The following is a 17,259-nucleotide window of genomic DNA, read 5'->3' as shown; positions in this document are numbered from 1 at the left end:
TTCTTAAAAAAAAAAAAAATCCCACCTGCACACACAAAACCAATTGAAGCTATCACACCATCCAAACCAACCCAGCCTTTAACCATCCCTGCCAAGTAGCTGTTTATAAGCCGAACAAATAATTACTCTGCCACGAGGAAGAAAAGTACTAATTAAAGCTATTCATTAAAGCAGCTTGCCTATTCTGTGGGGTTTATCTCTCTGAGTGTCAGCCAGAGGTTAGGGGCGGATTAGCACACAGTGGAAGGCTCTGCCAACTAAACCTCCTCCTTGCGGTTAGACTTTAATAATGAAGTTGTCATTAAAAGCAAGAATTTAATGGTTTTAATTGGGTTTAATTACTTGGAAACGCCTGGAAAACAGATCAGCTTGTTAAAGAAAGAAAAAGAAAAAAGAAAAATCTTTTTTTTTTTTTTTAAAGAGGGAGACAAGAAAATGATGGTTGTGGAAAAAAAAAAAACCAAACCAAACCAGGTCAATTCACGTGTTTGAACAGTAAAGAAAAACAAACCCAAACAAAAAGCCCTCAAACTTGTTTCCTTGGCGGTTCCAGAGAACAAGAGAGAGAGAGAAATCTGAAAAGCTCAACAAATGGTCTGTCTGTATGAACAAGCGCTTCCCCCAAAGACCTGGGGGTTATATTCTGTCTCGGCGACAGCAAGAGCCAGCTGAGGACTCAGGATGCAATCAGGGTCGAGAGGAAGGGAAGAGATGTCTTAGCTGTCTCCGCTCTGAGGGGATCACGTGGCCCCAAAGCACATGGGTTCTTCTTATCCTATTTAAATCATTTGCATTTACAGAACACAAGACCGTCTAGCTTCCGCGTTTTCTGCTCTTATCCAAGGCCAGAAATTCAAAGTCAGAAACACAGAGGAGGCAGCAGCCTCCATCTTGTTTGCCCTGGACCCCACGGCTGCCTGTGTGGAAGAGGGAAAAATCTGAAGGTCTGGGGGAGACGATCACCCTGATGTGAGCCGGGTGTAGGGTGGTCCAGGGTGGAGAGGCATGGACGGCATTGGAGCCTGGAGAGGCATGGATGGTGTTGGAGCCTGGTACCTACAGAATTATTTTGAACATGTTGGTACCGATGGTATCTAGTAGCTGCTTGATGCTCTACCCATGTCCCTACCAGCACCCTGTGGTTTCTCTCTTTGCTCATCACAAACAGCAATCCTTCAGCCTCCCTTCCACAGACACAGCACTGGACACCATCAGTTAAGGTTGTCTTGAGAAAGGGTTTTTCGCTATGTAACAGCTCTGGCTGTTCTGAAACTCGCTTTGTAGACCTCCAACTCTCAGAGACCCACCTGCCTCTGCCTCCAGAGTGCTGGAATTAAAGGTGTGCGCCAGCACCACCTGGTACTTTTTATATTTTTGAGACAAGATTTTGCTATGTATCTGAGACTGACCTTCAACCTGGAGGGATTCCTCTGCCTCAATTTCCCTAGTATAAGGACTAAAGGCAGAACCATGACTCCTTGTTCCAGCAGCCTGCTTCTAAGGAGCCACTTTTTTTCTGTCCACGAATAAAGTTTTATTGAAACACAACCACACATATTGCACATAAGATTTGTGTCTTGTCTATGGTTATTGTCCCATTACAGCCAACATGTTGAGTACTTGTGAGAGCCTATTTGATTCTTAAGATTCAGGTTTTTCTTTTTATCTTTTTTCCTTTCCTTCTTTTTTTTTTTTTTTGATACAGCTTCTGGCTGGCCTTGAATCCGAATCTTCCTTGCTTTAGCCTCGTGAGCGCTGGGATCACAGGTGTTCATCAGCACATGTGGTTTAAGACTCAAGTCTGTAAGACACTGAATTCATTTACTTTATACGATCTGCCTGCCACAGAGGTGACCCCTTCTAAACACCTGTGATGTGTTAATGTGCACGTTCCAACCTCGACCCCAGGAGGTCAGTGCTGTTGATATCAACTGTATCCCAGGGGTGGAAGTTGAGGCACAGGAGACCAAGCACCTTGTGAGATACAGTTAGGGAATGAGGCTGGCTCTGAACTTGAGCCATCTGGTTCCAGAGCTACACTCTAGACCACAAGAAGACGAACTTTTTCTATACAAAGCAGGTAGCCTAGACTCCGTGTTCTGTGTGGTCTCAAATATAACTCCTCAATCCTCCTGGGCAGCACAGGAGCGACCACGGGTAATATATATAAACATGGGAGCAGCTGTGTGCCAACAGACCTTGCTTACAGAGACAGTGGTGGGCACACTTGGTCCACAGAAGGAGACAGTGGACAGTACAAGACCTTGGAGTCAGGCTGGGAGCTGGGAAAGCTGCAGGCTTCAAGAGCCTTCACTTGCATGACAACCACAGGATCTGGAGTGTTCTCCTCATGACTGACACTATTCCCTTTTGTGGAATGTATGTACCTATTATGCAGAAACACAGGGCATGGCGGGCTACAGGGTTCCCAGAGGATCCCCTGAGCATACGCACACCCTCAAGCACTCAGCATTTCTCCATGTAGATGCTCCTCCAAACCTCCCTTGTTGTGAGCCATTTCCATGTAGCTGAGGATGACTTTGAACTTCTGTTTGTTTTAAAACACTTAGTGGTGTGTATGTGTAGTGTGTGTGTGTGTGTGTGTGTGTGTACGTGTGCCACCGTTTGCACATGATGGGCAGAAGACAACCTTCTGGAGCCGGTTCTCTCCTTCCATCTGTGGATTCCTGAGGTCACACTCAATCACCAGGCTTGGTGGCAAGAGCCTTCACTTGCTGCCAGCTCTTGCTGGCCCTACCTTGAACTCCTGACCTTTCTGCGTCTACCCCCAGGTGTTGGGATTGTAGGTGAGCTCCACTGTCTCCTTCCTTTCGTATGTCCTTCATTCCTCTGTCCTTTTCCTCTCCCTTTCTCATTTTAAAGCATACAATCTGGGGCATTGTGTGTGTGTGTGTGTGTGTGTATGTATGCATATGTGTGTGTATATAATATATGTGCATGTATGTGTGTATGTGTATGTATGTGTGTATGTAGCTCAGCTGTAGAATGCTTGTTGAACATACACAGATTCCATCCTTAGCAAGACCCTAAAGAAACATTTTTGAGACAGAATATTAGGTAGTGAGGCAGCTTTCCTCTTGATCCTCCTGCCCCCAACCCTCACCTCTTCACCAGGTACAGGATTCTGTACTCCATTGTGTGCTCCATTGTGTCTGGCACAGCTTTGAAAAATTAACTGATTTAGTTTATGAATACAGGTGCTTTGCCTACATGTAGGTCTATGCATCACATTTGCCCAGTATCCAAGGAGGCCACAAGAGGGTGTCAGGTCCCCTGAAAACAGTTCCATGAGCCACCACATGGGTGCTGGGAATGGAATCAGGTTCTCTTCAAGAGCAGTCAGTGCTCTTAACCACTAAGCTGACTCTCCAGTCCCCCAGCTTTTCTCTGGAGTATGTAATTCAGGGGCAGTACCATCTCCATCTCCTTCCCCAAATTCTCTTCACTGAGAAATAAAACGAGATTCCCACAAAACACTGGTTCTTTAGTGCCCTTTGCCCCAGGTCACCACCAGTTCACAGCCCCGCTCCTTGGACACAGGCTCCACCTCGTCTCTCTTCTTTCACATTGTCTCCTGTGACACTGCTCCATCCCTTAGTGACCAAATTACACCTCACCATTCGACTGTCCTGTTTGGGGACCCGGTTGTGTCCCTAGAGGGATCCTTTAGCTGTATGTTCCTACTTAGAATAAGGTCCTAGTGGGGGTTTCCCCCCTGGACTCTGACTCCTGCCATTAATTCGACCCCAAAGTCCATACACTCGGAGGGGTTATGGAAAGCTGGCATGGGGAGGGGCACATCCCAACACAGTGTCAGCCCCAACAACAGTGATGATGCCCACCTGTCGCTCATCCAGTCACACTTCAGCATCAGAGGCTCCAGAAATCCCAGCAACCTTTGGACACGCTCGAAACCCCCATTGTTGGAGACTAAATGGCATGACGCACAGGTGGGTGCTTGTGGGGGTTGGGGTGGGGGTGGGGGCGTAGGGGGCACCCTCTCAAGTTGAAAAGGAAAATCCCTGCCATTGTTTCGGTTTCCAGGACACTGAAGCCTTTCTTTCCAAGACCATTGAGAGCACAGCCCCAGTATTTAGAGAACAAAAGAACTTCTTGCCCCAACTCAAGTGAGCTCTCTTAGGTGTTCAGAGGTGGGTGAAACCTTCTTCCTTCTCCTCTCGGGTCCCCTCCAGCAGGTGGGCAGGGCGCAGGGACAGGGCTGGCAGAGGGAGTAGGCAGCCCTTGAGAAGTCTTTAACTCCCAGTGCCCTCAACCCAGCTTCTCCGAGCCGTGGCTTCAAAGAGAGACCGTAATGAACGCTTTCCAGATAACCCCCAGCCGTCACCAAGACCTCGGATTTTCTGTTGAATTGGATCCTTTAATGCCAAGAAGACGCATAAGCACAGGCCCTCAGCATTTAGGCTCCTGCTTGGGGGTTAGCTATTAGAAGGGATTAAGATGACAAAGGGTGACGCCTCCTGCCGGAGGCCCCGTGACTGTCATTCTTCACCTGTGTGACGTCTTTCAAAGCTCCTCTGGCTCCCTCCTGGCTCACCCCCAGCAAAACAGCAGATGCCTGTGTTTCCGTGCCTTGCAGGATGGGCGAAGTGACCAGGGAAGCTACTCCTAACCCCCTCATCCCACGAACAAAATAATCGTGGGTCCTAAAGTACCCATCCAAGCTGTTTCTTCCTTCGTCCCAAGCACCAAATAGCTTTGGCTGTTAGAGTCTGAAGGTGGAGAAAAGAATCTGATGTGAGCTCAACCCCAGTGGGGGAACAAAATCTCCCACTTCCTCGGCAAATCCTTTCTAAATTGTATTCATCTTGACTTAATCCACCTCTGCCGAGTGAATTAGGCAGTATTTATTTTGAGAGTCTGCGTTATGGAGTTCTAAGGACTGGGGCTGGGGCTGCACAGCCTGTCAGACCTCGGGCTGTCGCAGGCCCTGAGCCCAGCACAAAGTAAATAAACACAGCTGAACTCGGGAGGAACGCGAAGGTTTTCTCATTAAAGAAATAAAATAAACAGCGCTCCTTAAGCACTTTGGCTGGTGTTTGTTAGAGAGTGGAAAGATCTAGATGCCTGAGAGGCAGCTGTGGACAGAGAGCTGGGTCTTGAGGTGGGTGGGGGCGGGGATCCAATCCAAGGGCCTCGGGATGAACTAATTGTCTGCTGGGCCCTTCTCATTTGAACCTTCGCAATGTCAAAATAGTAACATGATCGTTTTTTATTTTTAAAATCTGTAGTGTGTGCATGGTGTATGTGTGTATGTTTGTGTGTATGAGTATGTGTGTGTGTGGCGAATGTATGTGTGTTCGCATGTGTGTGTGTGGTGGATGTTTGGGTGTGTGTAGGCATGACTGGGATTACAAGTGTGTCACTGTGGGTTTTGGGTACTGAACTCGCTACCCCCTGATCACAAAGTACCCTTGTATGGCAGCCATCTCCGCAGCTCCTGCTTCATGTCTTTATCTGTGGTTAGTTCTGCTTTCAAAATAGGTCCAGCCTGCTATGCTTCTTCTTCTCCCCTCTACCTCCTAAAGTGAACAGTGTCTTTTTCATTTTCTCTGTGTGTAGCCCTGGCTGTCCTGGAGCTCACTTTGTAGATCAGGCTGGTCTCACACTAAGAGACCCTCCTGCTTCTGCCTTCTCAGTGCTGGGATTAAAGCTGTGTGCCCTCACTGCCTGGCTCACGGTGTCTTTCAGCTGGACTGCAACCCACACGTCAGGGGGCTCTCCCCAGTTCCAAGTATGCCTCTCTGGGGAGCAGCCAGGGCTTCAGAAAGAGAATGTGGCCTGGCTTTTCCCCTGTTCCCAACCCTAGAGCTCCCGTTTCACAGCGGAAGTCAGTGCCAACGCTGCTGTCTCCAACTCCTGCCCTACCCTAGCCTCATGGGCCTCTGCTGGTTTTCACCACAGGACCTTGGCACACGCTAGTCCCATGTTTTACTACCGGGCATCCATTTCCTTACCTCCTTTTAGGTTTATATTCAAATATAGCTTCTCTGTAAGGCTGCCTTTTCCAAAATTGGATTTAAGCCCCTGTTCCTGTTCCTCATTACCTCTTTATGCTTCCTTTCCTTCTCTGTTCCCTCTCCCTTTCTTTCTGATACAGGCTGTCTATGTAGCCCAGGCTTCAAATTAGTGCCTCAGCCTCCTAGTGCTGGGACCAGAGAAGTGCACTACTGTGGTTTTTCTCCGTATTCCTGGTTTATCTCATCTATTGTCCTCCTTCTCCTCCTCAAAGACTTAACTTCTTCCTGGCCTTGGCTCCCCACTATATCCTCAGTGCTTGGGCTATGGCTCTGGTCCAGGAGGGGCTGGGCAATTGTGGAGCTGAACTGTGGATGCCGGCTCCTGTGTGGCACACTCCGGGCACCATGGGGCTGAGTCTGAGGTGTACTGCAACAATGCCAGCTGCTTCTGTTTGACCCACAGGCCCTGCTGCTTCCTCCCACGATGACATGGCAGAGTGTGGGTGACCCTGTGAGTCCCCTCTGCTCTTCCAGCTTCCCCCACACAAAAGAGCAGACTGGAAGTTTGGGGAAAAAGGACGAGTAAGTAGTACTGGTTCCTGGCCTGGTTCCCCGAAGCTCAAACTCACTGAAGATGAGGGAGTTCTGAGGACCCCTGGCCTCCCCATTCCATGAGCCCTGAAGTCCCTGTGAGGCCCATGAAGGAGCTAAGCCCACCAGAGAGACAGTCTGGCTGCAGTGAGGTGGCCATGACCATGGCTAGCCTCACCGTGAAAAGCTCTGTGGACAAGAACAGGACACACCCCAGCGGCACCCTGAGAGGGTGAGGACCGCATCAACCCTCACCAGGTCCTCACTCCATGTAGTGCGGTGAGGGCTGAGAACTTTTTCTGCTCCAGACCCTATAGAGGTTTCCTCATCAACGCACATGTTCCCAGCAGACACTTCTGGCTCCCACTGCCCGCCAGGCTCTGTTTTATCCCCAGGCTGCAGCTGGGACAATGCTCCTGTCCAGCCCAAGGCGGAAGGAAACCGACCCCCCCCCCAAATTCTTAATAAAACATATTCTGTACTTTGGATCAAGTGGAAAAAGTTAATGAAATCTGTACAATAGAGACACGAGTGTATTCGGGGACTGTGGAGGAGGCACGGTAGGTAAAGAGGGCTTACCGCACACCCGTGAGGACTTGAGTTCTGAACCTCAGCAGTCACATAAAAACCTGGGCATGGGCACACACACACACACACACACACACACACACACACACACTTGTAAACCGAGCACTGTGGGGAGGTGAAGACAGGAGGATCTCTGGGGCTTGCTTGCTGCTAGCCTATCTCCAGGTTCAGTGAGAGACCCTGTCTCAAGGGAAAAAGGCAGAGAGTGATGGAGGACACCTGACCTCCTCCTCTGGCCTTGACATGCACGCTCCAACATGTACACACATGTGTGAACACCCCTCTCCACCACAGACAACCATCCAGAATTCTCTGTAAAGCCTGTTCCTGCTGTTGTCACACTGGTAAATCTGCCCTGTGGAGACTTAAGGGCCTCAGGGGCCGAGGAATCAGGCTTGAATGGAAGCCGATTTCTCTGCACAATGGTGCAGGTCGTGACTAAATCACAACTCCTCACTCTTATTCAAATGTTGATTTTCTTTCATTATTGAGTTTTGGTATTGATTTGAATTTTTCAAATGTTGTATTAAAATCTGGCTGATAGTCAAGTTTCAAGTTTTGGCACACAGGCAAAGCATAGGGAATAGCTCAGCGGGCTGGGACTCCCCCTGGCTTGGGCTCTGTACACACGCCTCTCCAAACAATAGAATTAGTTAGCCCTTCCTTACGAGCCACTTGGTAATCCCCTCCTTAAACAATTGATTTAATTTGTTGTTATTGGGTCTGTGAGTTTATGACACACATATACCACAGTATCTCTATGAAGGTCAAAGGTTAAATTTTAGGAGCTGGGTCTCTTTCTGTGTGGGCTCCAGGAACTGAACTCAAGTCTTCAAGCACCTTTACCTGCTGAGCCATCTTGCAGGTCTGGTAACGCCCCTTTGGCATATTCCCCTGGACAAGTATTTCAGAACATGTCTGAGTGTGAAAGAAAGGAGCCTGATCTGGCCCAAACGAGTTCTGGGGGTGTGAGCAATAAAGCCCACCCGATTCTCCGAGTGAACTTTTATGACAAACACCTACAGTAAGTCTTAAGTCTGTACAGAACTGGGTGAATAACAAGGTTAAAGTCAGATGCATGATGGGAAGGGGCATGCGCAGTGAGTGAAGGCTTACATCATCCAAACCTGTCAATCAAGGCAGAAAACCTGTGGCTCTACACCCCTTAGCTACCAGCTCCTCCTCCTAGACCCCGAAATGGAAGGCATGACAATATTGGGGGCCCTTGAGTGTTCTGATTAAGCCTCCTGCTGCTCCCTTGAGGCGCACAGTGCACATCTGCCCGGAAGCTTTGCTCCTGAAAAGCCCCCCTACCACCTGTGCAATCTGTGCCTTTTCAGGTCTTTGACTAAGGCATCAAGAACCTGGAAACACCTGGCAGGGCCAGTGGCCTCCAGCAACAATTCTGTCATGGACTGCTGTCACAGAGTTCACATTACACCGCCACGGCTGTTGGGTGGACGAGGGACAGACACTAACCATGACAGGAGGCAGCAAGGCTCGCGTGATGAGGGGGACATTTGGGAGGGTTCCTGAATAAGGCACAGGAAGAACGTCGAGGAGAACTGGGGAACGAGACTCCTGAGAGACGAGACGGCACGCGCAAAGGTCCTGTGGGACCCACAGACAATGTAGCTGATAGAGGTGCCAGTTTACAGAGGTCAAGGTGGAGGTCAACTTCCCATATCAAAACTGACTGCAAAGGTGATGTAAACAGAACAGGGTGGTGCTGGATAGAGACAGACACAGAACAGTGGAGCAGAACGGATGGGTCCAAATGAACCTATATACGAATGCTTGTCACCCCTCCCCACAACACACCTGAGTTTGATCCCCGGAACCCACAGTAGAAGGAGAGAGAGAACCGACTCCTGCAAGCTGTCCCCTGACCTCCACACGAATGCCACGGCACACACATGTGTGCACACGTACTAAGTACATGTAACAAAACTTTAAAAACGAGACAGTGGCTCTGCTCTTTCAACTCTGGGGATAAACTAACGCATTGAGCTGTGTATACCGGGCACACTGAATCTTGGAAAGGTGGTCATCGACAGCAGTGCCAGGGGAGCCACGGTCCCAGGGGGAAGCTCCCCCACCCCTGCATGGAGCTTCGGGGAGGTGAAGCACCGAGGGAGCGTGGGAGGAAAGACATGCCTCTCCTCAGATCGCACCCTGGCTCACGCAAAGGCTCCCACATCTTCCACCTGTGTTCTAACCCCAGCAGGGAAAGCAGGGTCCAGAGAAAAGTGGGCAAGAAGTTGAGGAGGGGGCAGTCACCTCTGCGGCACAGCTGATTAGTCCACAGATGTGGGCGGTAGCTACTGCGGGGCTGTGGGGGGGTGGTGGAGGCGGAGCCCTGTGGAGGAGGGATTGGCAGAGAAGTGGGAGGTGACAGCCGCACTCAGCATTCCCTGACTGGGATCAGGAAGGCAGCCCAGTTTCTGTTTTAAAACACAGAAACCCTGTTTTGAATCATTCCTTAATCGGTTAGCTCTGGTGTCTGTTCCCTAAGTAAACAGGGATCCCTTCTCTGGCCGGGGCTGTGACGGATCTGAGTCCTGCTTCTGTGCAACGCTCAACAGAGTGAGGCACGGGTCGCCCGCAAGGATGCCTGACTCACATGTACCTGAGGGCTTCCACCTTTCCAGGAAGGGTAACTTCAGGTTCCTTTGGGGGGCCCAGCCCTCTCCCACTCAGTTTGTTTGGTTGGAGTACAGGATGGTTTGTTCTCCATTTCTTCCATACCAGCGATGGGCTCTGGGTCTAGCCTGGGCAAGCGGAAGTGAAGATGGGCAGGGGAGCCGGTGTGGAGCAAGCGTTGTGCTCGAATTCAGGAAGCAGAAATTCAAGAGGGAATCCATCACTCTGCGGAGACGCTGACTGAGGGTGAGCAGAGGATGCTGCTCCCGGATCGAGCCGGACCCGGATCTCAGTGATCCCTGGTGGTTCAGGTACGGTGAATTCATCAGTTCCCGTGTGGCACACTTACGAAGGCTTCAGACCTAAAGTTCCGCTTGCTCTCAGCTGGTAGGACTAGGTCCTATGACTATAGCCGGGGAAGCACAGAGAAAGAACAGCAGGCCAGAAGTGGAGGCCTTGGGTGCTAGTTGTTATAAATATCCCAACTGCATTGCCTCCTGGGTCCTGGTTACTCTGTCTGCAAAATGGGCTCAAGGCTATGGCCATGTTCACTGTTCCCACTTCTCTGACTTCTGGCTTAGAGTTGTAGCTTGGACTTCTCTCTAGAGTTCAGACGCACAAATCCAGTTGTCCCATAGAAAGAAATAATTGTATGCTGGGCAGTACTTTGGGTTAGAAACTGCCAGTTGTCTTTCACTGTCTCTCCTTCCTTTCTCCTCCTCAGAGCAATAGAACCCCTGCATCTTACCTGGGCATGTGATTGCCTCAGAGAAAGACCATTTTGCCCTGACTCCCTTGCAGCTAGGTGTGGTCATGTGACAACATTGGTTTCGGCCAGTGGGATGTGAACAGAAGTGATATGTGTAACTTCTGGGTCTGGCCCTTAAAAGAGAGGGATGAAAGAAAAGAGGCTGGAGAGATGGCTCAGCAGTTAAGAGCACTGGCTGCTCTTGCAGAGGATCTGGGTTCAATTCCCAGCCCGCACACTGTAGTTCACAACTATATCTAACTCCGGGATAGTTCTGGCCTCCATGGGCACCAGGTATGTGTTTGGTGCACAGACACACATTCAAGCAAAATGTATGTTCACATCAAATTTAACACTGACAACAACAACAAAAGAAAAGAAAAAATAAGGAAAGGCTTTTCTCTTCAGGTTTCCTCTTCTTGGCTGGAATGAAGACCTGAGGAAAGCTGTGGATAACCTTGGCAAGGAGAGCAACGTTCCTGGGATGGTAGAGAGCAAGCCTGGAGGAGCTCCCCTCCCCCCTGGGGCTGGTCCAGCTTGAGTCGCTTTTGCCTGGACTGTGTGGTGCGTGTATGCATGAGTGTGTGTATGTGCATGCATGTGCTCGTGCACATGTGTGCGTGCTTGCACATGAGAAATTAGCAGTCACCTTGCTATTTCAAGGTTCTTAAATTCAGGTCCACAGACTCAGCAAATAAAAACCATCATTTTTAACTTTATAGGGTGCTGGGGAGGGAGTGGAAGGTTCTAGAAGAGGAATGAGGACATCCAGAGATTACACAAGAAGGCAGATGAGCCCGGGCCTGGGTCCGACCTCTTTCTTGGGTGATCTTACTTCCTCTGAGTTTTAGTTTCCCCTTCAGATGATGGAGACTGATTGCACATGGTAGCTTTGGGGTTTCTTCCAGCTACAGCCTGGTAGTCCTAGGGCATTGAAACTCAGGTATCCAAGGGACAAGAGAGCCTCATTGCTGGGAGAGGCAGGGCAGGCAGGGCGATGGGCCTGGAGAACACGCGTCCCTAAAGGCAGCACTGCTGGGTTCCTGTTGATTGCTGTCACAGGGGACTGCCGGCTTGCCAGATTCCCTCATTTTTCAAAAAGGGCTGGAAATCTGGATTGTTCTGGTTTGTGCAATCGTCTGATTTTTAAATGTTGGCGATAAATTCACATTAAAAAAAAATACTCCAGAGGCCAAACAAAAATATCTGCAGGCTGAATTTGGCTAGTGGCCACCAGTTAGGAATTTCTGTTTTGACACTATCTTCCTTCCTTTTCTTCTCTCTCCTTCCCTCCCTCCCTTCTTCCTGCAAACAATTACTTGATGCCTGCTAAGTGGGAGGCTATGTTCTGTGACTGTGTATGAAGCAACGAACAAGACAGAAATGGAAGTTCTGGTCCCCAGAGGTCAGGCGTCCTAGGGTATCACTCTGATGCACTCATTCAACAAATGCTCACTGAGCAAGCCTGTCCCCTGAAGCATGCTGGGTTGGGAAGATGAGAAGTGTTCATAGTCCCTTGTCCTCAGAGTCCTGTGTCCACAAAGTGCGCATGCATGAGGTGCAGAATTACGGTGGAAGCACAGAGTGCGCATGCATGAGGTGCAGAATTACGGTGGAAGCACAGAATGCGCATGCATGAGGTGCAGAATTACGGTGGAAGCACAGAGTGCGCATGCATGAGGTGCAGAATTACAGTAGAAGCACAGAGTGTGCATGCATGAGGTGCAGAATTACGGTGGAAGCACAGAGTGTGCATGCATGAGGTGCAGAATTATGGTGGAAGCACAGAGTGCGCATGCATGAGGTGCAGAATTACGGTGGAAGCACGGAGTGCGCATGCATGAGGTGCAGAATTACAGTAGAAGCACAGAGTGCTTTTCTAGGGAGCGATGCATGGATGGAAATGGCTGGGAAAGGGCCCTTGAGGAAAACGACATTAACTGGGCATGGTGGCACACATCTGCCCTCACAGCTGCTTGGGGGGCTGAGACAAGTGGGTGGGAAAGCAGAGGTTGGGGGATCAGCTAGGAGGCCCCGCTGAAGGCGGTGAGTTGGCCAAGGCCATGGGACCCAGAATGGAGTGCAAGGTGGGTCCTTTCCTGGAGGGGCCTCCCAGTGTAGCTTAAGATACCGAGGGGACACATATAGGAAGGACAGTTTCTCCTGGGCTCACAGGGTCTCACCCAATGTACATCCAGTGTGTGCCTCTGTGTGTGTGTGTGTGTGTGTGTGTGTGTGTGTGTGTGTGTGGACACTGCACCGAGTAGATGCACCCACAAAACAGCCTCAGTGGGTGACACACAATAGCCCTGGGGAGAGTGTACCTGTTAGTTGGCCCTAGGGGATGGCATGTGTTTGCTGTGGCTGCGGAGCCCACTAACGTCTGCAGCCGCTCTTGTTGCTGGCACCCGCCTTGGCTTCAGAGAGCCTGGAAATGCACGCCGCTGTACCTGCCACACATATTAACGGCGTGTCTATGGGTGAGAGGTTTCTGCGCCCCGACACCATTTTTATATCCGGCACTGCATTGTGGCAGACAATAAATCTACCCTGTTAATCACACCTCCAGCTTGTTACAGCCTCCATAAAAACCGCAAGCAGCTGGGAAAGCCATGAGGTGATGTCAAGTCCAGCACACTAAGCAGAAAGAAAAGGGTTTCCCAGGCCTGGTGAGTCCCCTTCTCCACCCATACTGGAAGCAGCTGCCCCTGGGGTCTCACCTCTGAGTAGATGGCCACTATGTTTTCCTCTTAGGTACCACACTCAACCCCTACAAATCACCTTGAAGAGATGGTTCAGCTATTGTCTGTAAGCCCACAGTAGGCTGTGGAGACGGCGCTCAGTCAGTAAAATGCTTCCACATAAGCATGAGGACTCGAGTCCAGATGCCCAACACCTGTGCACCTAACACCCCAGAGTGTGGTCCCAGGGCTTACTGGCCAGCTAATCTTATCAAATCAGTGAGTTCTGGGTTCAGTGAGAGACCCTACCTCAAAAAACTGTGAAGAGAAACAGGAAGATACCCACTGTCAACCTTTGGCCTCCACACGTCTGTGCCACCTTCCAGATAACCGGGGAGTAGGAGAGCCCTTTGCCCCATTTTCTAGCTTACTATGTGTCTGGCTGTGGTGTGCCACTGCCCTTTAAGGAAGGAGACCCCCAAGGACTTTGGTAATTATAGACATGGATGACGTCATGCGTGTGAGATGGCAGAGAGGAAACTGGTGAAATTCTCACACACTGAAGGAACACTTCCTAGTGTTAATCTTGGGACCCAAAGGGGCAGTTTTGGGTTGATGTTTCTCAAGAACAGCCCCCATGATTCCCAGGACAAGCACCCTGGGCACACAGCCACATTTGAAAAGAAGTAAAGGGGCCATCAGGTTGGCTGAGTGGGTAAAGGCTCCTGCTGCCAAGCCCGACGATGAGAGTCCGCTCTCTGGGACTCACGGGTGGAAGGTGAGAACTGACTTCCTCAAGTTGTCCTCTGGCCTTCACACCCTTACAGTACCGGGTGTGTTTGCACCCAGACCCAGGCACACAGGTGCATACGGAATAAGCAACTAAGTAAATGTGATCTCTTTTTAAGAAAAAAAGAGAAAGACAAAATGGATCCTTACCTTCCCATATCTGGATGCAAAAGTCCCCGTGAGCAGGGAGTGGAAAATGATGATTGTCTCGTCCAGGTCCCAGACGAACACCCGCTGTGATGGAAAAGAAGAAGGGAAGATGGAGTCGCCTACATCTGGCTTGCTGTCTGCAGATCCCAACCTTCTTGGAGAAGTCTTGAGACCATTAAGTCATAAACCAGATGACCCACGCTGTGCCCTGAGCCGCCGCCGAGCCCTGTCTGTGTTGAGTGTATTGTCATGGCTAATTTCTGGACTCCTACCAGCCCCACCCATGCTGGAACTTAGAGTCTTCACATTAAAAACTCAAAAAGGGAGGCACTTAGGCCAAACTAACACTCGAGGAAAGCTTAGGACTTGCTCGACATTGTTCATGTAAGCCTGGTTACTTCTAGCTATTTCTATTTGCAGCAGATTTGACTCTGAAATTCTGCAACACAGGGGTAGCTTTCCTCATGGACTTGGACAATCTCTCTTGACGCCATTGGAATCTTCCACTTTTACAAATGGAACTGTTGCGTTTCTTCCCTGGACAGAGGACCAAGCAGGCAAGAGGAGGATGCTAGTGTCCCCACCTTGTCTCTGTTCTCAATCTTCATTGAATTACTTTTCCATTGTTAGTATGAACAAACCAGTCTGTTTGTTTAGTTTCATAACTATAAGCGTCTTCTACAAGTGGATATTTTGAAAAAGACTATCATTGTATATGAATGATGTATGTGTAGGTGTGTGTGCCGCTGTGTATGTATGTGCGTGTGCATATGTGTGTGTGTGTGTATTGGACAGAGGACAACTTTGTGGAGTCAGCTCTCTCCTATCTTTATACAGTTCCAGGGGTCCGACTCATGACATCAGTCTTGGTCAGCACCTTTTCTGGCTGTGCTATCCTCTGGGCCTTCATTAGTTGATTTTAAATGTGAATAACTAGGTATTTACAGTTCTTGATTATCGTTCACCGTTGAGACAAGGAACATATCTATCCAACCCCATAGCTCCCGATCCATGTTCAGAGCACACTCGTTCCCCTGCATCACCTGATTCACATCATCTTGGTGTGTTCTTGGTTGAGTCACACCTGCGGTGGAACTCGCGGCCATTGCCGGAGTTTCCTCGTTGCTTTGATTTTCTCTTTCTGTGGTAGTGTGCCTTCACTTTAATGTCAAATTTAGTCACAGCCCTTGTCCATAGCGTCTTCAGGGATGGGATGGGGCAGTGTGGACTGGATCACCCCTGGGATCCCTGAGAGCAGCATTCTCAGAGTTCCATCCCACACATTCCTGAACTGGACCCACTGTTCCTGAACTCTAAGTCTGTCCGTTTCTCGATTCTCTGTTTTGTTTTTACCTCAGTGAGTCCTTAAGTCACGTCTTTGAAGGGATGTGTGGAGAGTAACTTTCCCAAATTCTAACAAATCTATTACTTTTATTTTCTCTGGGTACAGAATTCTCCTTGGAAAACAATGTATGGGGGAGGGCCATTAAAAAGGCTCAGAATGGAGCTTTTAGCTCCTTCACAAAGAGGAGGAGGCCCAACCCGCTTTCCCTGTCTCATCTCCTATCACCTCTCTGATGCTCCACTGTCCCACTGTCCACTGCCCTTGAGTTCTAAGAGGGTTCTACATTCTTCAAAAAAATTCTCCTTTTACATGTCAGCCAGCTCAAGCTGGTTCCTGGCACCCGCAGCTCAGGGGCTCCAGCTACCACACCTCAGAACCGCCACTTCAACAGAGGTTTCCCTCCCGGTTCTGTCATGTACGGAACTGCCAAAGACTTAGGAGGTGTGAGCGCGCCTGCTGACATTAAACTCAGAAGCAAAGCATTGCTCACACCTTGGTGCCTAGTCTCACACGCTGGTACTTCAGGATGGAGAGCCAGGTGTTTCCAGAATAATATTGCCTTGTGAGCCCCCACTTCCATGCCTCAACCCCCACCCCCTCTTCAGTGCCATGGAAGAATGTCTCTCCACTCCCAATGCTCCCATCAAGAGTGGAAGCCACAGCAGGTGACCGCAGAGCTCTCCAGAAGGAATACTAATGCTTGGGTTTCTCTGTGTACTTCCAAGCTGGTGGAGACATGCAGGAGGGAGGCAGGCCACAGACAGCAGCAGAAGCCTCTCTGAAAAGACCCAAACCCCACTGAAGAAAGTGTAAGGATGTCAGTCCAGTGAGAAGGGGCAGATTTAAGATGGAAGGGAAGCTGGTTACAGTGGTACTTGCCTGTAATCGCAGCACCAGGGAGGCTTAGGCAGGTGGGAGGAGTTGGAGCTTGAGGTCAGCCTGGGCTAAGCAGCAAGGCCCTGTCTCAAGCCCCACCCCGTTCAAAAAAGAATAGAAGCAGAGTATTGTACACGCACTTGGAAGTTGAGGCAGGAGGATCACTGGCCAGCCTGGGCTACACAGGCATTCCTTTAGACCCAAAACTATTTGGGAGGCTGACAGAGGAGGATACCTTGAGTTCGGGACTTTGAGACCATCCTGGACAACACAGTGAGAGCCCATCTCAAAGTAAAGGGGGTGGGGACTGAGAGAGGGGAGGACAGAATGCCCCAGACTGAGGGCAGTCCTTTCTTCAGCGGAAACTCTCCCTTCTAGAGGGCATAAAGTTTGTAGATGGCTAACAGAAAGGATAAGAGTAAAGTTCACAAGGACAATGCTTCCCACGATGGAACAGCAAAGCCATAAGTCACCGTTAAACTGCGTCAGTGGGACAGGTGGTACCAGGTGCTTCAGTAGTGGGCGCTCCTGGCCTAGGTCCCCCAATCCTCACTCTCCACCCCATAGGGTGTCAATCAAGGGACATACTTAAGCTGGGCCTTGAGTCTGACCTTGGGTCAAGTGGTGCTGTGTTTTCAGACAGTCTGTTCTTTGGTAGGACAGCACCTGAAAGTCCTCTGGTAGTTCCCTGGGTCATCCCCACACACACACACCTCTCTCCCTCTCTCCATCCCTCCCTTCTTCCTTCCTTTCTGTTTTAAAATTTATCTTTATTTCATGTGCATTGCTAGTTTTGTTTGCATATATGCCTATATGAAGGTGTTAGATCCCCTGGAACTGAGAGTTACA

General features: G+C 49.8%; 1 protein-coding gene across 3 annotated transcripts in view; it reads right to left on the bottom strand.

The window, feature by feature from the left end:
* Eya2 (EYA transcriptional coactivator and phosphatase 2) overlaps positions 1–17,259 on the bottom strand; it is a 149,869-nt gene that overhangs the window by 23,313 nt on the left and 109,297 nt on the right. For all 3 annotated transcript variants that reach the window (XM_075963101.1, XM_075963102.1, XM_075963103.1), the window contains one exon: positions 14,190–14,273. In XM_075963101.1, coding sequence (XP_075819216.1) covers positions 14,190–14,273 — 84 coding nt within the window. The remainder of the gene's footprint in view (positions 1–14,189; positions 14,274–17,259) is intronic.

The sequence above is a fragment of the Microtus pennsylvanicus genome, chromosome 2 (assembly GCF_037038515.1).
Source record: "Microtus pennsylvanicus isolate mMicPen1 chromosome 2, mMicPen1.hap1, whole genome shotgun sequence".
Classification (NCBI taxonomy): domain Eukaryota; kingdom Metazoa; phylum Chordata; class Mammalia; order Rodentia; family Cricetidae; genus Microtus; species Microtus pennsylvanicus.
The sequence above is the reverse complement of the archived record's forward strand: the minus strand, read 5'-3'. Positions and strand labels throughout refer to the sequence as shown.